Raw genomic sequence first — 25304 nt, 5'->3', positions numbered from 1 at the left:
AGCTGATCTCAACAAAGAATTGGTTTTGAAAATTTTACGAAGATTCGTCAATCGACGCCAAAGTTATTGGGGATAGAATGTTTCCATTTTCCTATGGTAACTAAGTCCTAACTATAACTACCTACTGGCGACCACCAGTAGGCAATATATATTTCTCTAAGGGGGTGGAACCCTCTACATATTACTGCCCTTTAACCGTCTGGGGTTCAAATGTTAAACTAGATTTTTTTTACCTTTTTATTATCATTGTATAATTTTATGATGTCGAACTTATAATGTTATACTATTTTGTGCTTTTATGGCAGTAACAGTCGAAATAAAGTTCTTTGACTGACTGAATGAAATATATATAATTTGTAAACGATTATTTAATAATTTATGAATTAAAAAAAAAATCATTGATACATTTTACATCATTCATTTGGATACCATGACAATAATTAACATTACATTTTAATTAAAATATTCACTTATTTTAAATCTCCCCTCAAAATGCGACTACTAACAAAATTATCTCTACATAATTTTTACATATTACTACAACTGCAAATCTGAAATCCTAAAATGTCATAGTTAATAAATGATCTGACTAATACACATAACTTGTCAGAACTCCATCTTCACTAAACATTCATTTCCCTCACTTCATTTGGAAATGGGGGCACCACCAATTGACTTAAAGTGGAAATTCTGCAGGCAATCATTGTCAGCAGGCCATCTGTTATATGTCCTGCCCTTCTGCAGTGTTCAAAGATCAGCCTAACATATGGCAACCTCCCAACACAGATTTTCCCTGCCTGGGTCTGCTATGAAATTTGTGGCTAATCGTGTGGATGGTTAATCAATAATGTTTTAAATGTTTATGGAGAAATCTTCCATCACATCAGTGACATTGGGGTTCATTATGATGGCAGAAGGAGCGTCACTGCCGTGGCCAGTGGTGGTAGTCCTTCTGTCACCACCAAGCATATAACCCACCGCCAAATTAGGATGGCGGTGGGCACTGTGGCAGACGCAACGTCCGTCTGCTGCTTCACAGCCAAAGGCAATCGCACCTATTGCCTGGTGGACGGTGTGTGCCCCTAAGATGGTGGCGGTGCCTAGCAGGTACCGTCCAACAAATTTGGATGTGGATATAGAAAAGGCTGGCGGGGATTGGATTTGGGGGCCTGTTGCGGGCACCCCTTGTTTGGGGGTGTTTCTGCACTGGAGGGTGCCCATGGTACCCCCTGCATTTCCATGCACCAAGTGGTGCCTACCACGTTGTAGAGAGAAGTGCAGTGCAGGCACTTTTAACATTGCGTATGGTTGCGTGTGGTGCTGCAGAGAGCAGCACCACACGCAATTTTAAAAGCCCTGGATGGGCCCACCAGTGTGGCGGGCACATCCTAATCGCAGTGGTGGGACCGCTGCATGTCTGGTGGGTGGTCCCAAACACCGCTACGACCTAGTTCGCCCGCCATCGTAATCTGCCCCATTGTTTTTTGTTTTTACAAGTTTTTTTTCAGAAACAAAAAAGGTTATGGTTAGCCACCTAGCATTGAGAAGCTATTTTAATCAAACAGTACCCAGCAACAAATAAGAAGGGTGTGCCTACATGTTATGTTATGTTATGTTATGTTAACTGTTTTTGTACCGCGCACAGCTGCCCCAGCAAAGGGGCGTCCTGGCACCATAAGAAGGTATACACAACACAGCATAAAAGAGACTCAATCAGAGATTTTTATTAAAAAGGAAGGTTTTAATAGCCCGACTAAACTGGAGTAATCATCCAGTGCCCGAATTTCAGCAGGAAGAGAGTTCCACAACTTTGCGGCCACTACTCGAAAGGAGCGGCCACCTGTCCTACTCAACAAGAAACGTGGGACAACCGTCAGGTTCTGACCCATCGATCTCAAGGATCGGGAGGGGACATAAGGGGTCAGGAGGTTCGTCAGGATTGGGGGGGGCGTGCCTTTTAAGATTTTAAAAGCCAGGCAAAGCACCTTGAACTCGATCCTCTGACCAACAGGCAGCCAGTGGAGCGCTTGCAGTGTTCTCGAAACCGGACATCGCCTGGGCAAGCCCACCACCGCTCTGGCTGCGGCGTTCTGCACTCGCTGCAGCCGCGTGAGTTCAGCCTGGTTTATTCCTGCTAGCAACGCACTGGCATAATCTATCCTAGATAGTACTGAGGCTTGGACCACTAGCTGTCTGGTGGGGGCATCGAAAAATTTAAGTACAGGTCTAAGGCCCCTAATAATGCCAAAGCAAGAGGCTGCCACCCTCTTAGTATGGCTGGTGAAACTGAGAGTAGGGTCCAGCCAGACCCCAAGGTTTTTTATCTCCATTACAGGAGAAGGGGTCATTCCTAATTCGGGAGGCCACCAGTTATCATTCCACCATCCTGCCTGCTTTCCCACAACCATGACCTCTGTCTTCTTAGTGTTCAATTGGAGACAGTTCTGATTCATCCAATTGGCCACCACACGTAGACCCTCGCAAAACCTGAGGGCCTCCACATCTGAGTCCCCACTCAACGTGACCGCCAGCTGCGTGTCATCCGCGTACGAGACAATTGTCAGGCCCCAGTGCTTGACTACCGCAGCCAGCGGTCTAACGTACAGGTTGAATAAAGTGAGACTCAGAGATGATCCCTGTGGGACCCCCAGTGTCAGCGGGTAAGAGGTAGATTTGCCGGGTGGGATAGCAACCTGGAATGATCTGTCAGAGAGAAAGGACCGGAACCAACACAAGGCGGACCCTCTGACACCCGCTTCCTCTAGCCGCCGCAAAAGGATCTCGTGAGAAACCATGTCGAACGCGGCACTCAGATCTAATAACAGGAGTGCCGCTGTTCGACCAGTATCCAGCACGGAGCGCAGATGTTCAACCATAAACAGCAAGGCAGTCTCCGTGCTGTGGCCCGCACGGAACCCATTTTGAGTGGGATCCAAGATGTTGGCTTTGGCAAGATGGTCAGCCAGAATCCCATTCACGTGGGCCTCGGTAACTTTGGCGGCCCACGGCAGCAGTGAAATGGGGCGATAGTTCTCAGGTTTTACCGGATCTAGGGAAGGCTTTTTTAGGATGGGTGTAACTACAGCCTGCTTCCACCTGGTGGGCACGATCCCTGAGGCCAGCGACAGATTGATGAGGGCTAGCACTGGTGTACGACATGTCGCCTGCATGTTCTTAAACTGAGCAGGTTTGAGTGGATCCGCAGGGGAGCCAGATTTGATTTTTTGGCTAAGTAAATCAAACCCCTCTTCGGAGAGGGGGGCCAGCAGGTCCAAGATCACATCATCACCCGTAGGGCAACCAACTGGGTCCGAGTGTTGCAGATAAGTTGGAATGGTGCGATAAATTGCTTGCACCTTTTCAATGAAGAAAGATGCCAGACTTTCACAATGGGAATCTGTGCATATTTCCGCTGCGGTGGCCCTCTTGGCCATGAGGTCCTTTAGGACCTTAAAAATCAGTTTAGAGGGGTTGGGGCTATTCCGAAACTCCTGCGCATAGTGGGCGGCCCGGGCTCTGCAGACCGCTCTATGGTATAACTTAGTTTGAGTTAAATAGCAGGTTTTGAGCGCATGGTCAAAGGATTTTCTCCACCGTCTTTCTGCCTGCCTACAGTCTCTCTTGAGAGACGCTAAGGTCTCATCGTACCAAGGACTGTGAACTTTAGTCCGACAATTAGATCGGACCAAAGGAATTAAAGAGTCAAGGGCCATGACAATCCAGTTACAGAATGAATCGTAGCCACAGTTGACATCGGAGAAGGGAGGCAAGGGTGCCTTCTCCAGTAAGAAGATAAAAGTCTTCTAACTTTAATTTATTCCACTGTCGTATGTGGGTGGTTTTATTCTGGAGCATAAAGAGGGGTTCAGACATAGGAATAGTTGCTTTCACCAACATATGGTCAGTCCATATCAGCTGGATAGGTGAGCATATATTTATTTCCTCTAAATTAGTAAAAAACGGGTCTAGTATATGCCCGCCCTGATGGGTGGGGAAAGTCACCCTCTGTAAAAGCTGTAAGGCTTCTAAATTGGCCAGACAGCTCCGAATGGATGGCTGAGATGAGCAGTCGAAGTGCAAGTTGAGGTCACCTAGCACATTAAAATTCGCACAGCCAAGAGCCTCTGAACTAATAACATCCGGGAGAGCGGCCCTAAAGGCAGCATTGCAGCCCGGAGGCCGATATATTAAAAGGCCAGTGAAGCTATAGCAGTGAGTGAAGGAGATTTTGAACCGGGCACATTCACATCCCGGAAGTTTTAATTCTTTCCATTCACAGGGGTAACGGCGCTTCACTGCCATAGCAATTCCACCCCCTCTCGAGCCGCGATTAAGGGTAAACACGACATAGTCAGGGGGGAAAGCTAAGTTTAGTAACGAAGTATCTGCATCCTGTAGCCAGGTCTCGGTCATAAAAAACATATCCGGGGAATCGTTAGTAAGGATGTCAAAGATCTCCACATGATGTTTAACCAGAGATCTGACATTTAGGCTATATATGCTAACAGCGCTCACCCCAGGCACGCAATTCTGCCGGGATGGAATTTCTAAGGAGCGGATACGGGAAGGGGAAGGCAATTGCCAGCAGCAGCACAGCAAGTGCAGCGGTAAGGGCCACATAGCGGTGCTACTAGAGGTAAGGAGCAGGTAGAAAGACGTTCTCGAGTAGCCAGCAGATCTTCTCTGTAATACCTGATAATAGATGAGGCCATGTTGTAAGGCGTAAGAGATAGAGTCCTGCCGCACCCCGCACTTCCTTAGCGCCATCAGGAGTGAAATGTTTACTTACCCTTCACTCACCAGGGACTAAAGGAAATCATAGGTCCAACTACAGAGAGTGAGCATGGGAAAAGACAGCAGAGTGCACCCAGTCAAAAGAGATCATTGTAGGCTACAATTTTCAGGTTTGTTTCACTCGAGTCGGACACCAAAACTCATATCTCCACTGAGACCATGAACTCAGCCTATCTGACCTGAGGAACTCTCAGTGGCCACAGTGTACCATCTTCCCTCACTTAAGGATTTCTGACTCCGGAAAAAACTATGTTGGAAGGTAAATTGATGACCCTGGCACACCTATAGATTTAAGTCAACCTGCAATCCATTGTAATCAGCCTGAACTTAAATCTAGGACTCGGTCATGCAAGCCCAATGAACTAAAATTTACAATGGTCTTCCCCGTTATTTTGTGGTAATGCATTTTGATTTTGTCACAACTCCTGATACCCATTTCCAGCTTTTGCAATTTTAGTTGTCATTTTCATGAATTCATTATTTTCCTTTATTATTAAGAATTTTATCTTACTCATTTTGTGACTTTAATACTGTTTGAGTGCTTAACACACATTTTGTCAGAGGCCAATGCGTCTTTGAGACAAAACTATAGGTTAAGTCCAGGAAGCATCATTGTAAGCTGTGTTTGTCTTCTTAGGCACTGTGCTACTTAACTTTGCGGGGGCTTATGCTTTGCTCTTCCTACGGTTAATAATTGAGATATACATCTATGTGATGTTCTAGCCATCATGTACATGAGGTAAAGTCTGTTGTGAATCTAGAGCACTTTCCATATTTCTGGGTCTAACCATATCCCATTCTCCACCCCAACTCCAGAGCCTCCCTATGGTAAAGTACAATAAAAAATAAAGATTTTTATTTAACTGAAAACAAATATATGCAAATATTTTATTTTGAACCTTATTGGAAATTAAATGTATATACTTTCTTTAAATGAAGAACAAAATAAAAATGGCACACCACTAATTGACTTAATTTTCAATTAAATATTTAATTACGTTTAGTATATTCAATTAAATGAAACATTATTTTGCTGAATTTTAAATTGAAAAATAAATTCCCAACATAAGCAAAAAAATGTATTTTGCTATGCATTAATATTTACAATTAAAAGTAATGTGTAGTATTAATTAAAATTACTTTAAATATATATAAAAAAATCTTAATATTGATGTTTTAATTTAATAAAAGGTGTTGATTTTAATTTATAATTAAATACTAAATGTGTTTCATATTTATATATTGATCTTACTAAATTATAACCAATTAGTGTTCAAGAAAAAAAGGGGTGTACCAAACCTTGGGGCTGATTAGCATGGCGGGCAGACTTTGTCCGCCGGCCATAGCCCCAGGAAATGGGACTGCCCGCAATGCATGCGGCGGTCCCGCACATACAATTAGGATGCGCCCGCCACACTGGCAGGTGCATCCCACATTTTTAACATTGCGATGGGCAGTGCTGCCAGCAGCACCCACCCAAGGTTAAAAATGCAAGTTTTTCATTTGAATGTACAACGTGACAGGCCCACGCGGTGCCTTCCACGTTGTACATGCAAATGAAGGGGGTACCATAAGTGCCCTCCATGTGCAACCTGTACCCCCCAAAAGGGCCCCCAATGGCAAGGACTGCATGCCTTTCTGTGGTGGCGTTGCCACCACGGATAGGCAAATCCCTGCACGTGTCCTAATATGGATGGCAGTGTCTATCTGACACCGCCAACATATTAAATCCTTTTCCACCCGGTCGACTCATCGACCAGGCGGAAAACCGGTGGACGGTCTTTCCTTCTGCCGGGGTACCCCCGCCATAGTAATATGGTGGGGGAAATGTGATGCAGGCGGGAGAGAATGTCAGGTGGATCGCTACCGCCATGCGGGCGGTGGCAATCCGTCCGACATTCTAATGGGACCCCATGTTTTTGTATGCAGTTTCCAAAAGTAGTTTGGAAAGCAATGCCCAGCCAAACAGCTGAACAGAATTCAACCAAATTTAGCAGAAAGCTAGATCTTATGCTTCAAATTATAGGGATATCTGATGGGTTATTCCTGTGGGAGTACTCCACTCCTGCAAGAATCAAAAATTAAAAAATGTAAAAAAAATGAAGCTTTTTGATTGGCCGAGAAGACTTTTTTCCTGTATCAGCCCCTTCAGTATTGTAGGACCAATACCAGTTCAATGGAACCCAGCAACCTGATTAAGTGGCTGCAACACCAACAAAAATGTTGTGGATGCAATTTTAAGAATCAGACGGGCCAATTACGTCCGCCCGCCATCGCTGGTGGAAAAGGGACCACTCGCCATAGGTGCGCCGGTCCCGCAAAACAAATTAGGATGCGCCCCCCACACTGGCAGGCACATCCTGTATGTTTACATTGTGGTGGGTGGCAGCACCTGTCATAATGTAAAAATACATGTTTTACATTTGCATTTACAACTTGGCAGGCACCGTGCGGTGCCTGCCACCTTGCAGAATTAAAAAAAGGGGGTGGTGATGAACAGAGTGTCTGAATTAAGCAGACCACTCTTACCCAGTCCAAAGATCAGGGCTTGATCCATCACCGTTATTTAGCTCACTGCACCATCTAAGCTCAGAACCTGGCTATATGCAAATTAGTCTGTCCCTGGCCCAGTGCATCATGGGAACAGGGCAGACCAAACTACCAAGCCAATTCTTCACCGGAAAGGAGACAAGCTTCCGGGGACTGTTTCTGGCATTTCAGCCGTCGTCGGCCTGGCTTGCTTGAATCCTGAGGGTGCAGTGAGCAAGGGACTCATGTCTGAGTATACCCTGCCACACCTATAGTGGCCAAAAACGATTAAAAAAAGGGGGTGGTGATGAACAGAGTGTCTGAATTAAGCAGACCACTCTTACCCAGTCCAAAGATCAGGGCTTGATCCATCACCGTTATTTAGCTCACTGCACCATCCCAGCTCAGAACCTGGCTATATGCAAATTAGTCTGTCCCTGGCCCAGTGCATCATGGGAACAGGGCAGACCAAACTACCAAGCCAATTCTTCACCGGAAAGGAGACAAGCTTCCGGGGACCGGTTTCTGGCATTTCAGCCGTCGTCGGCCCGGCTTGCTTGAATCCTGATGGTGCAGTGAGCAAGGGACTCATGTCTGAGTATAGCCTGCCACACCTATAGTGGCCAAAAATGATTCGAAAAAGGGGGTGGTGATGAACAGAGTGTCTGAATTAAGCAGACCACTCTTACCCAGTCCAAAGATCAGGGCTTGATCCATCAACGTTATTTAGCTCACTGCACCATCCCAGCTCAGAACCTGGCTATATGCAAATTAGTCTGTCCCTGGCCCAGTGCATCATGGGAACAGGGCAGACCAAACTACCAAGCCAATTCTTCACCGGAAAGGAGACAAGCTTCCGGGGACCGGTTTCTGGCATTTCAGCCGTCGTCGGCCCGGCTTGCTTGAATCCTGATGGTGCAGTGAGCAAGGGACTCATGTCTGAGTATACCCTGCCACACCTATAGTGGCCAAAAACGATTCAAAAAAGGGGGTGGTGATGAACAGAGTGTCTGAATTAAGCAGACCACTCTTACCCAGTCCAAAGATCAGGGCTTGATCCATCACCGTTATTTAGCTCACTGCACCATCCCAGCTCAGAACCTGGCTAAATGCAAATTAGTCTGTCCCTGGCCCAGTGCATCATGGGAACAGGGCAGACCAAACTACCAAGCCAATTCTTCACCGGAAAGGAGACAAGCTTCCGGGGACCGGTTTCTGGCATTTCAGCCGTCGTCGGCCCGGCTTGCTTGAATCCTGATGGTGCAGTGAGCAAGGGACTCATGTCTGAGTATACCCTGCCACACCTATAGTGGCCAAAAACGATTCAAAAAAGGGGGTGGTGATGAACAGAGTGTCTGAATTAAGCAGACCACTCTTACCCAGTCCAAAGATCAGGGCTTGATCCATCACCGTTATTTAGCTCACTGCACCATCCCAGCTCAGAACCTGGCTAAATGTAAATTAGTCTGTCCCTGGCCCAGTGCATCATGGGAACAGGGCAGACCAAACTACCAAGCCAATTCTTCACCGGAAAGGAGACAAGCTTCCGGGGACCGGTTTCTGGCTTTTCAGCCGTCGTCGGCCCGGCTTGCTTGAATCCTGATGGTGCAGTGCCACCTTGTACATGCAAATGTAAGGAGGTACCTATGGTACCCTCCACATGCCGTACCCCGCCCCCACCCCCCTGGGGGCCCGCAACGTTTTATTGAATGTTTTTTAAGTTGACTGCCAACTTTGTTATTGTGTCTCCTTTTCAATGTTTTTTTGTGTATTTTTGCTTTTGTCTTATGTTTACTTTGTTGTTGCATTTGAAGTCAGGAAATTCGGCACACCAACTGATTCCTGCTGTTGTTCCTAGTGTTTGCAGAGGAAACTTTGTCTGTTTCGTTTGGTAGATGAGACCTCTTTTTTTAGTTTGACCCCTTTACTCAAATGGATATACCAATTGCTGGAAAGGCATCAGATCCTTGTTTACTTGTGGCAGAGCCCCATGAGGTTGAACTAATCATTATGTTGAATTCATAAAACCATTCACACAGTGCAAAAGAGTTGTGAATTATTTTTAGACTATTTATTTTCTGTCTAATATTTGTTCTAGGGAAATTGCCCATTTATAGAAATTAAAAAGCATTGCATTGAAATCACTTGGATTTGCTGTAAATGGCTCTTCTCAATGAAACTGATTTTGAATTAAAAGGAGAAATCCACAATGATCCTTTTGCAACATGGGGGCATTTCGCACATAATCTGATTACAACAAGGACAGAAGCAGTAAACTATGCAAGAGGTTGACAATGGAAACAAAAATGCTAAATATTTATCCTTACCTCACTGCATCTGCCAAAAAGTTCCAATAATTGTACTTCTTATCAGAGAAGTACATCATCATGGGAATAAAGGACTTTGGGCTGGATTTTGTCAGGTAGGTATCAGAAAGTGCTGTGTTCTTGTAACATGCTAAAGTGAAAAAATGTGAACAAATCAGTAAATGAATTTGGCATCCATGGACCGCTACACTATAACAATACCAATATAACAGTATAACAAATACCAACAGGCAAAATAATATCAAAGTATGCTATCGAGTTGCAGTGGTAATTACAGAATAGAGGATTAATAGGTGCTAATGATATGAATGATACTCACTGATAAGTGGACTAGTAGTTTTTGAAGGATTGAGCCAATTTGTGGCAGTGGCAAGACTGATTGGCATATGGTTGGTGAGTTTTTGTAATGACCAAGAGAATGTAAAATAACTAAATGGAATACAGGAAGGAATATAGGAAGGATCAATACATTACCACTTATTTTGAAAAAAAAGCAATTTCTATAAACATGAATGTAATTGGTTAGATTCTGACGTTACAATCATTGTCATCACTATAGGACATTTCACATCTTAAAGTTATTTCTTTTGACATACTGTGTCCACCTCGGATTATGAACAGCTTAATCACATTTTTCAAAGGAAATCTTTTCCCATCTAAACTTCACAATTGAGATCTCCAGAAATGCTTTTAGAAGGACACAGAACAGGCTGCATATTGTGGTGGTGGTGACGCTATAACATATGATAGGCACACACATGGACTACATGGTTGGATCCTTTTTTAATTCGCATAATGTTGTTGTATAAAAAAATGTTTCAAAGTAAAGCATGAAATATGTAAAAAAAAAATCAGTTCCCTGTGAAGTATGGATTTCTTTACTTGAAAAAGAGGAACCAGAAGTTTTTGGACAGATCCAGCACACACACTCCCTATTATTATTAATTCAAGTGCAAGGGTGATTTGTTCCTAAGGATATTAGTGGTAGTCAGGTCTCTGGAACTTCCTCCAAATGGAGGAAGTGCCCTCACACAACCCGTGCGGTGTCATTCTTCATCATTTGGGTGTGTTCCTCATCGGACCAGTGCTGCAATGCCCGACGGGCATCCGCGAAGGGGCTCTTTGGCGGAGGTGTTTTGATAAAGCCATTTGGTGTGTGAGGGTTTGTGAGCTGAAGTGAGAAGTGTAGTGAGTGAAATTTTAAAATAGGTTCAGGGAGAATATTATTAAATACATTGTATTAATGCAATTCAGCTTGCGAAAGCAAAAGCTGTGTAGCTCATATCTGAGACGATGTTCCTATAGAGCATAAATACTATTTAGTTCTTTGGTCAACATGTTTCTTGCCTCATCAGCTCCTAAAGGCTCTATTGGAAATTTGTCAGGACCTTAAGGAGCATAGTTTCCTAATAATCTTATACTACTGCAAGGCTGTTGCATTCAATTGGCGGATTGCTCAAGTAGCCAGCCATGCTATGTCGTTCATGTCACCTTGTGTCATTTCAAGACCTGAAAGAAATATAAAGTGAAATAAAAACATAAAAATATTGATGACATCATACTTGATATGCACTCGTATTATTGTATACCATTCTTAAAACCATATTAGCAGATGGTGACCTGTGATAAATAAATCAACCACACATGCATTCATGTCATCAGAACAACTGGTGGCATGCAAATTGCCTGTGTTTGTGAACGGCGATGTTGTCTAAACATCGTAGCTCTTTTAGTGCAACAAGAACAGATGCAATTATATTAACGGACAAACTTATTAATAAACAATTCCTATCCATAATTGTGCCTGGATACCGTGATTCTCGCTAGTGTGCCTATATATTTTAGTCATATAGTCACGTCAAAATACCAAGTCATTATTACATAGATTGTGCAAAGGGGCTTCTGGCTCCCTGGTTCTACTGAGCATTATCAGACCTGATGGGGCACCGATACTGGACCCGTCGGCCATAGCGGAAAGTTTTGCGACATACTATGCGGATCTATGTACTCCTATGGAATGTCTGCCAGCAGAGGCTTTTGGCTGTTGTTTAGATGATCTCCCACCCAGAGCCCTGTCAGACGAGGTCACTGCGGAGCTGGACCGTCCACTCACGGAGCAAGAACTGGGTTCTGCCCTCCGGGAGTTGAGCCCCGGGAGGACCCCGGGTCCCAATGGTTTCCCAAATTCATTTTTAAATGGCCCTCATTACCTCTACGTGGTGGAGGAGGATAGGGAGCTTGGTCGTCTGCCCAGCGATTGGCGGCATGCAGAGGTGGTGGTCTCTCTTAATCCCGGTAGGCCTCCCAAGACCTCTTATTGACCTATCTCCCTCCTAAACGCCGAGGCCAAGGTCCTGGACAAGGCATTAGCCAATCCTCTCTGGCCCCATATCTCTTCCCTAGTTCATCTGGACCAAGCCGGGTTTATGCCCCAGTGGGCGACCCACCACAATATTCGCAGAGCACACACAGCTATTGCGGCTGTCATGGGTCTGGGGGTGCTTGCAGCGCTATTGCTTGCGGATATGGGTTGTGCCTGTGACTCATTGAGTTGGGTGTACTTATTTGCCCTCCTGAGCAGATTGAATTTAGGACCTCACTTCTTGTCCTATCTAACCCTACTCTATACGGACATAACTGCGTCTGTAGGCGTACCAGGTTCTGTCTTGTCAGTCTTTCCCATTGGTCGGGGCACCAGGCTTGGGTGCCCATTATCTCCATATCTGTTTGCCCTGGCAATGGAGCCCCTGGCTGCATGGGTGTGCATCAATGCGTAAGTGGCTGGTCTCGAATGGGCTGATGGACAGTCAGATCGCATAGCCCTATATGCTGATGACGTTTTTGTTTTTCTCGCTAATCTGGTCAGGACCGGCCTGATGCTGCTGCGCATCATGCAGGTGTTCTGGGAGACCTCTGGCCTTTATATGAATGAGCGGAAGTCTACCCTCTGGGTCTTGGGCGGAGGGGGTGATCCTGGTACCTGGGCTTCCAAGGTGCGGGTGGTACACAGGGCGATGAAATAGCTCAATGTGTTCCTCTCTGATTCGCAGCCAACTGCTTCGGACAGAAACCTAGTGCCGGTGTGGAATAGGATGTGCAAGGATATTAAAACCTTTTCCCACATGCAATTATCTATATATGGTCGCTCTGCCATCTTCAAAATGGTCTCTCTTCCTTGTCTGTTATATTAGCTACAAATTCATCCTTATCCTATCTCTTCAAGATGGTTCCACCAGGTCAATACGGCCTTGGGACAGTTTTTATGGGGTGGTGGGGCGGCCAGGGTGGCTCTCCATACCGGTTTTCAGTCCACATATTGTGGGGGACTTGCGACATCTGACATTCTTTCATACTATATGGCTTCACACTTATTGGTCCTTAATGAATGGTGGTATGGGGATAGGTTGGACCCAGTGTATGCTGTAGAACGGGAATTGATAGGTGATCACTCGCTGCACACGCTCCTATATTCTGCGCATTTGTGGCATTCTTTGCTGGTTGCCACACAGCTTGTTTTTCAGATCTGGAGGCAGGCATTGAAGAGGATGGGTTGGTGGAACCGCTTGACCCAGGAAACCCCGATGTGGCAAAATGGACACCTGCCGCAGTTGGCAGCCTTGCCTGGATTCCGTGATTGGGACTCAATTGGGATCTTCACCTTGTGGGTTGTTTTGCGGGGGCCTGTTTTGAAGTCGTTCTGGGACTTGCATAAAGACTTTCAAATGCTGCGGACCCAATTTTCTTAATATTTGCAATTTCAACATGCTATTTTCCCTAGCTTGGCGGGTTTTGAGGAGCTTGCCAACTCCAGCCCGGTGGAGGTGAAAGTTTTCATGGGTGATATGCAGGACCATAAGATATCTAAAATGTATCAATCCCTGGTCACACACATAGCTAAAAATACCATGCAACACCTCGGGTCTAGGCTAGAAGGTGAAAAATGAGAGGCAGAGATAGAAATATGTCAACAGGTAGAAAAGTTAGGACATCAACCAACTCTGATAGAGAGGGGAAGCTCTTTTCTCAGAACCCATCATTCACAGATTGTGAGGTTTCATCATTTGGGTCTGACCTCCTCTCGCTAGGAATCTCAGTCTCAGGAATTGACTGGAATGTCCTTAGTTGATTGAAGGTTTAGAGGATGGCTGATGTCTCCACAGAGTGCAACATAGAACCCAAAGGCATATATTCATGCTATGTGAAGAGGGTTTCTAAGGAAGAAGAAAAAGTGCAGCGCAAAATGATACGAAAAATGTGTGTTTAAAAATTAATAGAGTGCCCTTGTCATGTTTAAAAAGCAGTATGCTACCATTTGAGATTATCAAATGTTCAGCAATGGAATTAGGTCGACATGTTTCTGCCCTCTCAAGCATCTATGAGTATCGGGGCATTCTTCAGGACCAAACAAGCAAGAATTATATAAAGCTTCTGCTAATTATCAAGAAGTGAAAAACTATAAAGTGATAAAAATTGAAAGCTTCAACTAACAAACATATTCCATCTGGGCTGGTATTGAGCGCCAAGATGCTCCTTGGAGTGGTAGTAGCGCTATAGAAATGTGTTTTACATTACATACGGCGCATTCCTGCCCCTTTATTTTGCCGTAGGGAAGCATAGCAGGAAGGCCGGCTGCGCTTCCCTACGGCAAAACCTCATAAATTAGGCCCTGTGGGTCTGATTCAAAAAGGTAAACTGAAGCAAAAGTCTAACTTAACGACTTTCGATATTCACAAAGTGCATTCGCGATTAGAAAAGTTAGACTTTTGTCTTAGTTTAACTTAAGTTTTGATCTTAGGTTTAACTGAGACTAGAATTTTTGTCTCAATTAAACTTAAGATTAAAACTTAAATTAAACTGAGACAAAAGTCTAACTTTTCTACTCGTAAATGCACGTTGTGAATATCAAAAGTCGTAAAGTTACCGTAGACTTTTGCCTCAGTTTACCTTTGTGAATCGGGCCCATTGTTTATTGTCCAGGTTTAGCATTTAACAGACCAGTGCATTTTAGAAGTTCAAGTCTGTTTGCTTCCTTGAACATAAAAGGACCAAAACAATTTATAATAACAATTTGTAAAAAAGAAAAACCAAGACGTTGTGCTGATTACATGGGGCAATCTGCCAATCAAAAATGTGACATATATGACTACTAAAGCGAGATCTGAAGTCATTGAATGGCAGTGCTGCTCATCTATGACTATACCAAAGAGACCAATAACTGAACAGATATGCAGCTGTAGATTGTTACATTGAGGTTGTCACTGAAAAGAAGGCAACGAACGGATGGGGATGCAGAAGAGAAATATATTTACTGTAGACAGAATCGCCAATGAGAGGTGCATATATCAGCGTGACATAATGGAAACCGGGTGTGAAAACACCTACTGCCATCACTTTTTCCACCTTTATTTTTAGGTCTTTAGTACAGACATTGGAGACCATCGTCATCTTGTAGATTGTATATTTCAAAGCATACAAGAAAGAATTTAATAAATTATAACATCCTATAAAATTATGGGGCAGATTTATGAGGCCCTTGCGCCACGTTTACTTATTTATTTATTTATTTATTTTACACATTTGTAGAGCGCTCTGTTACCCGGAGGTGTCCTGGCGCTGGAAGGATAGGCTGGTGTGAAGAAGCGTGCTTACAGAGTGAAGAGCCAAGTTTTAAGTCCTCTTCTAAAGACCATCAGGTTCTGAGTCTGTCTGAGCCCAAGTGGGAGTTTGTTCCAGGCCTCTGCCGCTCCAAGAGAGAAGCTCCTACCGCCCCAGCGAGCTTTTTTTGTTCTGGGGACTGTGGCCAGGGCCAGTTGTCCTGACCTCAGAGTTCTAGCTGGTTTGTGCCAGTGGAAAAGAGATTTCAGGTGCCTGGGGCCTGTATCGTGGAGGGCTTTGAAAACCATGCATACCGCCTTGAAAATGATTCTTTTACGGATGGGTAGCCAATGTAGTTTTACCAAATCTTGAGATACCGAGGAGAATTTGGGTGTGTCAGTGATAAGGCGGGCGGCTGCATTTTGCAGTAATTGAAGTTTGTTGAGAACGCACTGCTGGGCGTTTAGCATCAGACTGTTGCAGTAGTCTAGGCGTGAAAGCACTAGACCTGTGACAATTGTTTTCCTATATTTCTTCTCCAGATATGGTAGAATTTTTCTGATAGTTTTGAGTGTAAAGTGAAGGGAGGAGGAGAGGGCGTTCACCTGGGATTTGAAGGTCAGGGTGGAATCCACCAGAATCCCGAGGTTCTTCACTTTGTCCACCGGCTCTGGGAGAGGTCCCATTTCGTCGGGCCACCATCTCGGGGACCAGAAGTTATCTTTGGCACCAAAGAGCAGGACCTCGGTCTTTGAGGAGTTTAGCTTAAGACAACTTTGAGCCATCCAGCGGCCTACTTCGGACATGCAGTTTCTAAATCTGTCCGCGGTGTTTTGTGTGTTGCCGGGAAGAAGGGACACCACAATCTGTGTGTCATCGGCGTATGCCGTAAGTTGAAAGCCGAAAGATCGAATTACCGGGGCGAGGGTAGAGACATACACATTGAAAAGGGTTGGGCTCAAAGAGGACCCCTGGGGGACACCACATGGAAGTACAAAAGGGCGTGATTCGTAGCTGCCCAGTGCCACTGTCTGGGATCTATCAGATAGGAAGGCTTGAAGAATTTTTAGAGCCTTTCTCTGAATTCCACAGGCCCTCAACCGGTCCACCAGTAATTTATGGTGGACCGTATCGAAGGCCGCAGAAAGATCCAATAAGATCAGGGCCGCTCTGCCCCCTGCATCCATTACCAGCCTGATATCTTCCATGGATTTAATCAGGGCGGATTCCGTGCTGTGCTCTTCCCGAAATCCGTGTTGGGAGGAATCAAGAACATCTGCTGATTTTAGGAAGGAACTAAGTTGGGCATTCAGGTGACCTTCTATTATTTTGGCCGGGAGGGGGAGTCTAGCAATTGGCCGATTACGCCGCTGTTGCGTCACGCAAGGCGGCGTAAACGTGGCGCATCCCTACGAACGATTTACAACGTGACGCATCTAGGCAGATGCGTCACGTTGTAAAGCCCTGCGCCGCTTGTGGGCGTTCCGGCGCAGGGTGGGCGTTCCGGGGCAGGTGCGCCTCGCAAAAGTGGCTGAGTGAAATCTATGAGATTTCACTCAGTCACTTTTAAGCCAATGCTGCGTCAAAAGCCTGCGCCTGCTTGAAGCAGGCGTAGGTCTTGAGGCAGCATTGTTAAAATGGGGCACCCCCGAGCCTTGCTGGAGCTGCGTCGCGCTTGCGACGCAACTCCAGCAATGCGCCACATTTCCGGCACAGATGCGTCACGCATCTGTGCCGTTTTTGCACCATGGTGCGCCGCATTATAAATGCGGCGCACCATGGCTGGCGGAGCTGTGGCGCACTGTGGCGCATGTTAACTGGCGCTTCCCTGGGGATGCGCCAGTTAACATAAATCTGCCCCTAAATATTTTCTGCTTTTGATACTTCGATATTACTACTTCAATTGTATCACAGTGCATGGCTTGCATAATGTGCGGCTCTTTACAAAATTACCTTCCGTATTGCTCATCTCAGTTTCTAGGAGCTTTAATCCCACACATGCGCAGAGTAACCTTTCCATTCCATCGGCACTGGCATGCAGATGTTCAGCAATGGTGGCAGAGGACAGGGGGTTACCAGATTCCTGTAGCAGGTCAAAGATGCCCAATTCACACGCAGTGAACATTACCTGAGGAAAAATAACAAATAAATCTTCAAGAGACAGTTTAACTAATAGTTGTTGAATGGATTGCCTAGTAAGTAAAGACTCTTCGCGCTCTAAATGATTCTATTGCTTAATGACTGTTGTAGAAAGTGAATTTGTAGGTGATGTGGATGGTAGTCTCTTCAAGTGATAATGGCTCTCTTCCTTACCAGGTCTAGTTAGGTCACAATAATTTAAACATGAGCTCAACCCTTGGCAGCTGTAACACAGAGCATACACAGAGCAGACAGGCTTCATTTAAGAGAGATCTCTAAAGCATTTATCAGTAGGAAAGGTAAAAAGTAGAAAACACAACACAATAAAAATCCCATTCCAATTTATAAAAAACAGAACATTTTAATTAACAAATGATAAACAAACTAACAAAAATCTGATGTAGAAAACCAGCGATATACATTTTGAAGGTTTTAGATGTTTCTAGCATTAAAAGCACAACGGCCATACCACCTGTGTCTGTTTGTGCTTGACTAGCTGAAAGGTAAAAGTTAACCCCTAAACTGCTGAGGCTTTTTCACCCAAGTGCGGAGCCCGTTTTTATTAGTTATATGGGGGAAGTTTGCATTTTGTCCTCCATAACTTTTTTTCACATAAGTTGTTGGACCAGCCTAATGTAGCCTCCACCATATATATGTCATGTTTATACATTTGTGGTTTAATCTCTTTAACATGTGTGACGCATTTAACTAAATTATATAGTATGTAAACATTGTAGTCACTAAGAGTGTATATACAAGCATATTAAGGTGATCAATAGGATGATGTCATTGTGTTCACTGCATATTTACGTTCATTATTGATTACTTGCTTCCATTGACTTATACTGCTGTACCGTGCATCCATTTGATTATCTATTTGATTTAACATGACATTAGCCCTTAGTTGAAATTGCTTGCCTTCACATTGCCAGCATGCTGATTACTCTTCTTTGCAGGTGCAAAATCATGTGTCTCATTAGCTAGTGAAAGGCTTATTGTATGCATTAGATGGCTGATAGTGAGGCCGGGGAGGAGAAAGTTGGCAACAATTGGAAGGAGCTGATGACCAGGAGGAAGCAGCTTTCAACCTAATTATCTAGAGATGGAAATCTTAGGAAGTATATTGACTTCCCTCATGTGAAGTTACCTGATTGGTTCTCGGTGGTTGAAATTAGATATTGATGTTTCAGAAGCCGTTGACTGTCTTTTTAATTGTTGTTTCATAGTTAGTTAGACAGACTCAATCCTGACTTCGAGAGGGAACAGATTGCTCTTTCTGCTGGGCTTCTCTGAGTGTAAGCTTCATGCTGAACACTCTACTTCCTAAAACAACTACTGAAGTTCGACCTTTTGCTAACACCTTCTATGCTCCCCTTTAGAAATAGTCTATGGGGAAAATATATTTGATGATTTCTCTAAGAAACCAAATCCCAATAGCCTTTGCAAACTTATATAGAGCCAAGTAGCTTCCAAGAATTATTTCCGACAGCAGCCGAACTCTCAGCATTACCTGAGATGCCCAAGGTGGTACCCAAAACCGATCAAATGGCAGAGATCAGTGTACCGAATCCAGAAAATAGTCAATCACAGATACTATTGACTGTCCCTATCATACAAACTGTTGATGTAATTATGCCAAAAGGATCATGTAGTATAGTAGCTAATCAAACAAAATTGGTTTATTGGAACATACCAGGACCAAAAACAAAGTTAGGTAATCCACCGTGGTATGATCTTATATCAGAGTTTTCCATTATGTGTTTTCAAGGGACATGGCTAAGGGAGGCTATTCACATGAATGGGAATCGAACATATCACATGGTAGCTGTGGCAGGGAAACACGGGAGGGCTTAGGGGGTCTAGCCATTTATATATCTAACAGGTTAAATGTCAGGAAAATAGAATTGTAATACGAGGAAATATATTAGCAAGTGTTGCTATAGTATGTTGAAAAAAAGCCTAAAGTCGCGTTGGCAAATTTTCATAACAATGCCCAATCGGACCAGTTTGGGAGAATTGTGGAAAAATTGGACAATGCTTTGAAATCGGTGCAAAGTGAAGGGAAGGGGGACGTGTTTATTATTTGGGGAGGGGCAATTTTAATATAGTAGTGTGCCCAAATAATGGTAAGGATGTATGTGATATTATGAATGAGGAGGGGAAAGTGAAACCCATTACCCACATTTGCACTACAGGGAAGTTCTAAATGAGATGGTATGTGGTCATGATCTGGGTTTTGCGAATGAAATAAACACCAAGCCTGCTCCCTTTACATGCACTTTTAATTGAAGAGGATGCTCTACTATTATAGATTATCAGGCACATGCATCAGGCAAAAAATGCCTCGCAAAAATTGCGATTTGCAAAAAAAGGTTGTTTACGAACGCAAACCAACACTTTCGAATGCAGGATCCCAATTACCAAAAAACCACTGTTTCGCAAAAATAAGGACTCGCAAACTTTGCAAGAACCAATTATGCGAATCCTTAATAGCGAATCTCCCAACAGCCACCGCAAATAGCGATTCGCAATAAAAGAACCGCAATCCAATGCATGTAAACTTGCAATTAATGATTTCCTGGAAAATCGCTAAATAGCAAGTGCAGAATAAGGGGAATCACAATCAGGTGGTAAAGTTAAAAAAAATGCACAGGTGCTACCAATCAAAAACTCTTTTGAACTGACTCAGAAGGCCCCTGAAGCCTTTCACAATGGCAGCTCTTTACGTGATGGTGAGGATGATGAGGATCCATGCAGCAGCCCAGCCCAGAAGGCGAATACAAGAGAGGATTTTCAGAGTGTGCATCACATTGCTGGGACAAACAGAGGATGAAATGTATGATAAGTACAGGCTGAACGTTGCAATGATCATGCACCTAATAGCAGAATTGGAACCCCTAATGCAGCGCCAGACCATAGGACCAATGCTATCCCCGCACATGTTCAGGTCCTATGTTGCCTGCACCCACTTGCCTTAGCCAGTTTCCAGGGGTTAGTAGCTGCAGCTGGAGGAGTATCACAAAGCTCACGTTCACGCTTCTTCAAAACCTTACTTGATGCCATGATGACAAGGATCCACACCCACATCTCCTTCCCCACTACTCCACAGGATTTTAATAAGACAAAACTGGACTTCTACCAGGTAGCACAATTCCCTAGTGTGATCGGCTGCATAGACTGTACACATGTCCCTATTAGTCCCCCAGCAGTGAATGAATACATCTTCAGGAACAGGAAATCCTATCACTCAATCAATTTGCAAGTAGTGTGCAATGCAAAGCATATCATAACGGACATTGCAGCACAATTCCCTGGAAGCACCCATTACTCCTATATATTCCGACACAGTGGCATCGACATGTGTCTGCTCAGGGGTGAATTTGACGAAGGACATCTACTTGGTACACACATATACCTATTCGCAACATTAAACAAACAAGTGTCAATGCATAACGGTGGCTAACCCTTTGCTTTCCACCCTGTAGGTGACAGCGCATACGCTGTGCAGAACTACATTTTGACACCATACTTTAACCCAGCCACACCACATGAGCAGAGGTACAATGCTGCATACATCAGCAGAAGGAATGTGATTGAACGCCCATTTGGACTACTGAAAAGTCGTTTTCGCTTTCTACACAAAACTGGTGGAGCATTGCAGTACTGTCCAGAGACCTGCTGCCGGATCGTGGCTGCATGTGCCATGTTGCACAATATTGCCACCAGAAGAGGCATAAACATTGAGATGTCTGACAGTGAGTCTGATGGGGACAACCAACTACCTGCACAACTCTGACAAGCGCATGCGACAAACTCAGCAGAAGGGCAAAGGAGACATACAGACATCACCTAACATTATTTCTGAAGTAGGCAATCATGAGCCATAACACCTAAATGGCGAACATAAAAGTATTTATTGACATGAGCCCATGTATCAATGTGTAGCCATACAGAGATTTTTGCAAATTATAAAAGTGACTGCATAGAAGAATAGCGTTAAATGAGAAATTCTACACCCTGGATTTCAATCACTTACCATGGTTACATCACCATAGCCAAACAAAGGAGGACATGCCTGGCTAGCACTTCCTGCCACGCACCCCAGACGCCTTTCGCCTGCATTGGCCATATCATCCTGATGTGCAACAGAAGGTGTTGAGCTGCGCAAACTGTGCCTACTGGCAGTGGTCACTGGCACTGACAGGCTGCTAAGACTGGATGCCGCCTTACTGCCCTCCTCCCCTGTCAAGTTGCTGCCACCAACAGTACCGGCCTGGATCTGTTCCACGGCAATGGTCACTTGTCCTAGGGCCATGGCAACATCCACCCAGTAATGGCTTAGATCAATTTCCATGGCCATAGAGGGACGTGCCAGCAGTGCAGTGGTATTGCAGAGCTTGTTATTGGACTTAGTATAGGCTGAAATGCACATCATTCTCTGGTGATGCCTTCTCCTCTTTGTGCTTTGGCCCACAAGCATTGCCCTGGTGGTCCGTTCAGGCCCACTGTCTGTCATTAGGCTGATGTTCTCAGCAGGTTTAGATATTTGCAGCAGTATTGAGCCCATGTTTCTTGCTTGCAGGCGCTGCATGGGCAACATCTGTGACTCAACGCCACAAAACTCATTTGGCCCCTGATCTTCCTGACCAGCAATGTAGGCCTTGAACTGTGCCTCCATCCACGTTGGACCTGAGCCTGTGTTGTAGGTGGTGTGGTCACTTGAGGCTGGCTGGTCTCTAGAGTGGGTGCAAGAGCCAGCTCTGATTCCATGGGCTGCAGGGTAGGGATTTGGGCCCTGTGTTTGGTGGGTGCGGGTGGTGTGCATGCTGGGGCAACTGGAGTTTCCACATCAGTCTCAGCAGGTGTCTCGGAGATGTGTAGGCAATCACTGTCTTCCGAGTCTAACTCAGCTGCATCTGTGATGTGAAACAGTGCAATGTTAATTTGTGTTCATCTTACTATTGTATTACATTATGCATATTTGGCTCACATTAAACCATTGATTGCAATCACTGACTGCCACGCAGTGCTGGCGTGTTTTGCTTGCCATTGTTGGGTTGGCATGCCCACTTGACTGACATGCCTACAACTCCCATAATGCATTGGATGTATGAAAGAACATGTGGACTGGAGTCTGACCGGTACACTGGGGTTGGCCTGGCTGTATGTGCACATTTGAACATTATGTAGAAGTGTATGGTTGCATGCATCTTACCTTGTGAGGTACTTGGCCCGCCGGATGTGTCCAGCTGGGTCTTTCCCACCACCTCCTCAGGCTGAATTGTTACCTCCACCAGGTCCTCCAGGGATGTATTGTTGGGTACACTAGATGGACCCCCTCCTGTGCCCCTTGCCTCCTTCAGCTTATCGACAATACATTCCTTTGCACGGCTACGCAGGTCGATCCACTTTTTTTCAGTTCACCTATGCTGCGGTGTGTGACACCCACAGCATTTACCTTGCTGTTTATGCGCAGCCATGTCCTTTTGTTTCTGCCTCTGGCACTTTGAGTGACATTTTTCTAAATAGCTTGTAATGGCTTTTGGACACCTCCTCAATGGGATTCTCCAGTTCTCTCTTGCTGAAATTCAGCTTCTTTTTGGGTGTGGCACTATCCCCTGATGTTGACATTTCCATCCTGGTGCACAGATAGTTACTGGAAACAGACTTGGGTGTAGTCTCAGCTCAGCTCCAGTACTCTGCTTCCTCCTCTCACCTCCTCTGGGCACTGAATGAAGCATGGGCTGGTTGACTTCCTGGTTGTGATGTCATCAGCATGCTTCTAAAGCGACACGCTTTTTGTGATTTCACAAATTGCGATTTTGCTATTTACGACATTGCTAAATGCGAATTCTCAATTGGTAGTTTTTGGATTTGGCGCGTCTCTAGTGGGAACTCGCAATTCTGATTAGCGAATCGGTAAATTTGTGCAAACGGCTTCATGCATTGCAGATAGCGATGTCTAAATTGTGATTCCTTATTATTCGCAAATTAGGAATCGCTATTTTCGATTTTGATGCATGTACCTGTAAATCTTAATTTCAAATAGATATGTGACCAGAGTGAAATCATTTGAACCTCATGAAATTATTTTGAGCAGTCACTTTCTACAGAGCATTTCCCTGACACAATTAACACAACAAACAAACCATGAGCATAACCTTATTCACGCCCCACAGAATCTGGCAATGAATAGAGTTAATGGCTATGCCTTGAAATTGTTGATTGCAAAAAACACAGTTGATCGACAGAATGTAGAACAATGTCATACATCGTTTTTTTGCACTCCACACCACCCTGGGTTAGACACTGGCTATATGCAAATCAGCTTTGACCCTGTGCCTCATGGGAACAGTCCAGTCCGAACTACCAAGCCATGTCTTTCCCAGACCGGAATCAAGCATCCCGGTCTGGGCTGTTCCCATGAGGCACAGGGTCAGAGCTGATTTGCATATAGCCAGTGTCCAACCCATGGTGGTGTGGAGAGCAAAAAAACGATGGATATAGGCCCAGATCCTTGAACTGGGATGATTTTTTTTTTCTTTTTGTCCTCATATATGCCACCAGAATTTGTATGCTCTAGATGGGTCTCGCTGTTGCCTCTTATACTGACATTTTCGAGTCCGCCCTGGAGACAGTATCATAGCAAACAGGGATGTCCCAGAGGTAGGTTGTTTTCCTTATCCTACTCCCCCTAGCCAATGTTGGAAAGCCTTAAACCAGGGGGAGGACAGGGCCGACACAACCTCTGGCATAATCATCGGACCATTTACTTGTTTAACCAGACCACCAATTTAGACCAGACATTCTCAGTATTCTCGTTGCGTTCAACCATGTCCATCTTGCATACTTCAATTATATATTTTAAACATACTGCAAATCTGGGGGGAACTGTTGACTTCCACTCCATGCAAATTTGTCTCCTAGCAATGGCTACTACATAGAAAATAAACTGAGTATCAAAACTATTAATGTTATAGTCTTTCAATAAACCGAAAAAAACAAGTCTAGGTGAACATATAATAGTTGTTGACAATACCTCGCCTAAAAAATCAACTATCGCTCTCCAATAGTCCTGAATTGCTGGACAGTCCAGAAAAACATGGATATCGTCAGCTGCAATGTGGTTACATCGGGGACAGTAATAATTATTTTGCGTTATCTTATGCAATTTGGCCGGGGTCCAATATACTCTGTAAACTGTGAATAGATGATTACGTCTTAAATTGGCTGGTTTAATTAACCTCTGGGAAAGTGAAAAGGAATCTAACCATATTTTGCTAACTTCTTCTGGAAGTTCAGCTATACTATTTTCCCATAATTTTATCACCTCCGAGTATAGTTTGTTCTCCTCATCATTAATAATCAACTTATACCAAAACGATACTTCTTTTATCCATTTCCCCCCTCTACAAACTGCATCAAGAATAGCTGAGTCTTTTTCCCGCTGCAGGTTCTGACTTGACCACCAAGCTGATAATTGGTAATATTTAAACCTAGTCAAGTGTCCATTTGTGAGTTGTGTTAAAGAGTTCCAATCCATAAGGCCTGAATCTACCCATAGATCTCCCCACTTTTGTAGTCCAGCTATTTTCAAGGGTTGTGAAAGCTGATCTTGGAGACATAGGGGCGTACCCGGGGAATCCCAGATTGGAGTGTGTGTATGATAGTAAGGAATATTAAAAACCTTCCGAATAAACCCCCAGTTTCTAAGTGCAGTCTGAAGTATCTTAAGGCAAATTTTTTTAAAAAAATTCTGGTCTCCGAACTTGAATAAAAAGTAATCATGGTCATAAGGTAAATCGTTTAATAAAGCCTGAAACAAGCGGCCCTGTGATGATGCGTCTAACGTGGTCGCAAGTAGCCTAAAGTTTTTAAAGTGAAACGCATGACAGTATGATAGTAGGTCTGGAAGGGCTA

General features: G+C 44.4%; 1 protein-coding gene across 3 annotated transcripts in view; it reads right to left on the bottom strand.

Annotated features, from left to right (window-relative positions):
- Nucleotides 1-25304, bottom strand: part of LOC147698088 (acetylserotonin O-methyltransferase-like) — a 448853-nt gene that overhangs the window by 196671 nt on the left and 226878 nt on the right. Inside the window, exons 1-3 of one of the 3 annotated variants that reach the window (XM_086934765.1) lie at nucleotides 21421-21850; nucleotides 17199-17373; nucleotides 9651-9780 (exon numbers count right to left, since the gene is read on the bottom strand). In XM_086934765.1, the coding sequence (XP_086790891.1) occupies nucleotides 9651-9780; nucleotides 17199-17373; nucleotides 21421-21819 (704 nt within the window). In that variant the 5' untranslated portion in view covers nucleotides 21820-21850. Of the gene's footprint in view, nucleotides 1-9650; nucleotides 9781-17198; nucleotides 17374-21420; nucleotides 21851-25304 lie in introns of those variants that run through there. The other 2 variants (XM_086934764.1, XM_086934766.1) reach the window with 2 other exon arrangements.

This window comes from Lissotriton vulgaris, chromosome 8, assembly GCF_964263255.1.
Source record: "Lissotriton vulgaris chromosome 8, aLisVul1.2, whole genome shotgun sequence".
In the NCBI taxonomy this organism is placed as follows: domain Eukaryota; kingdom Metazoa; phylum Chordata; class Amphibia; order Caudata; family Salamandridae; genus Lissotriton; species Lissotriton vulgaris.
The sequence above is the reverse complement of the archived record's forward strand: the minus strand, read 5'-3'. Positions and strand labels throughout refer to the sequence as shown.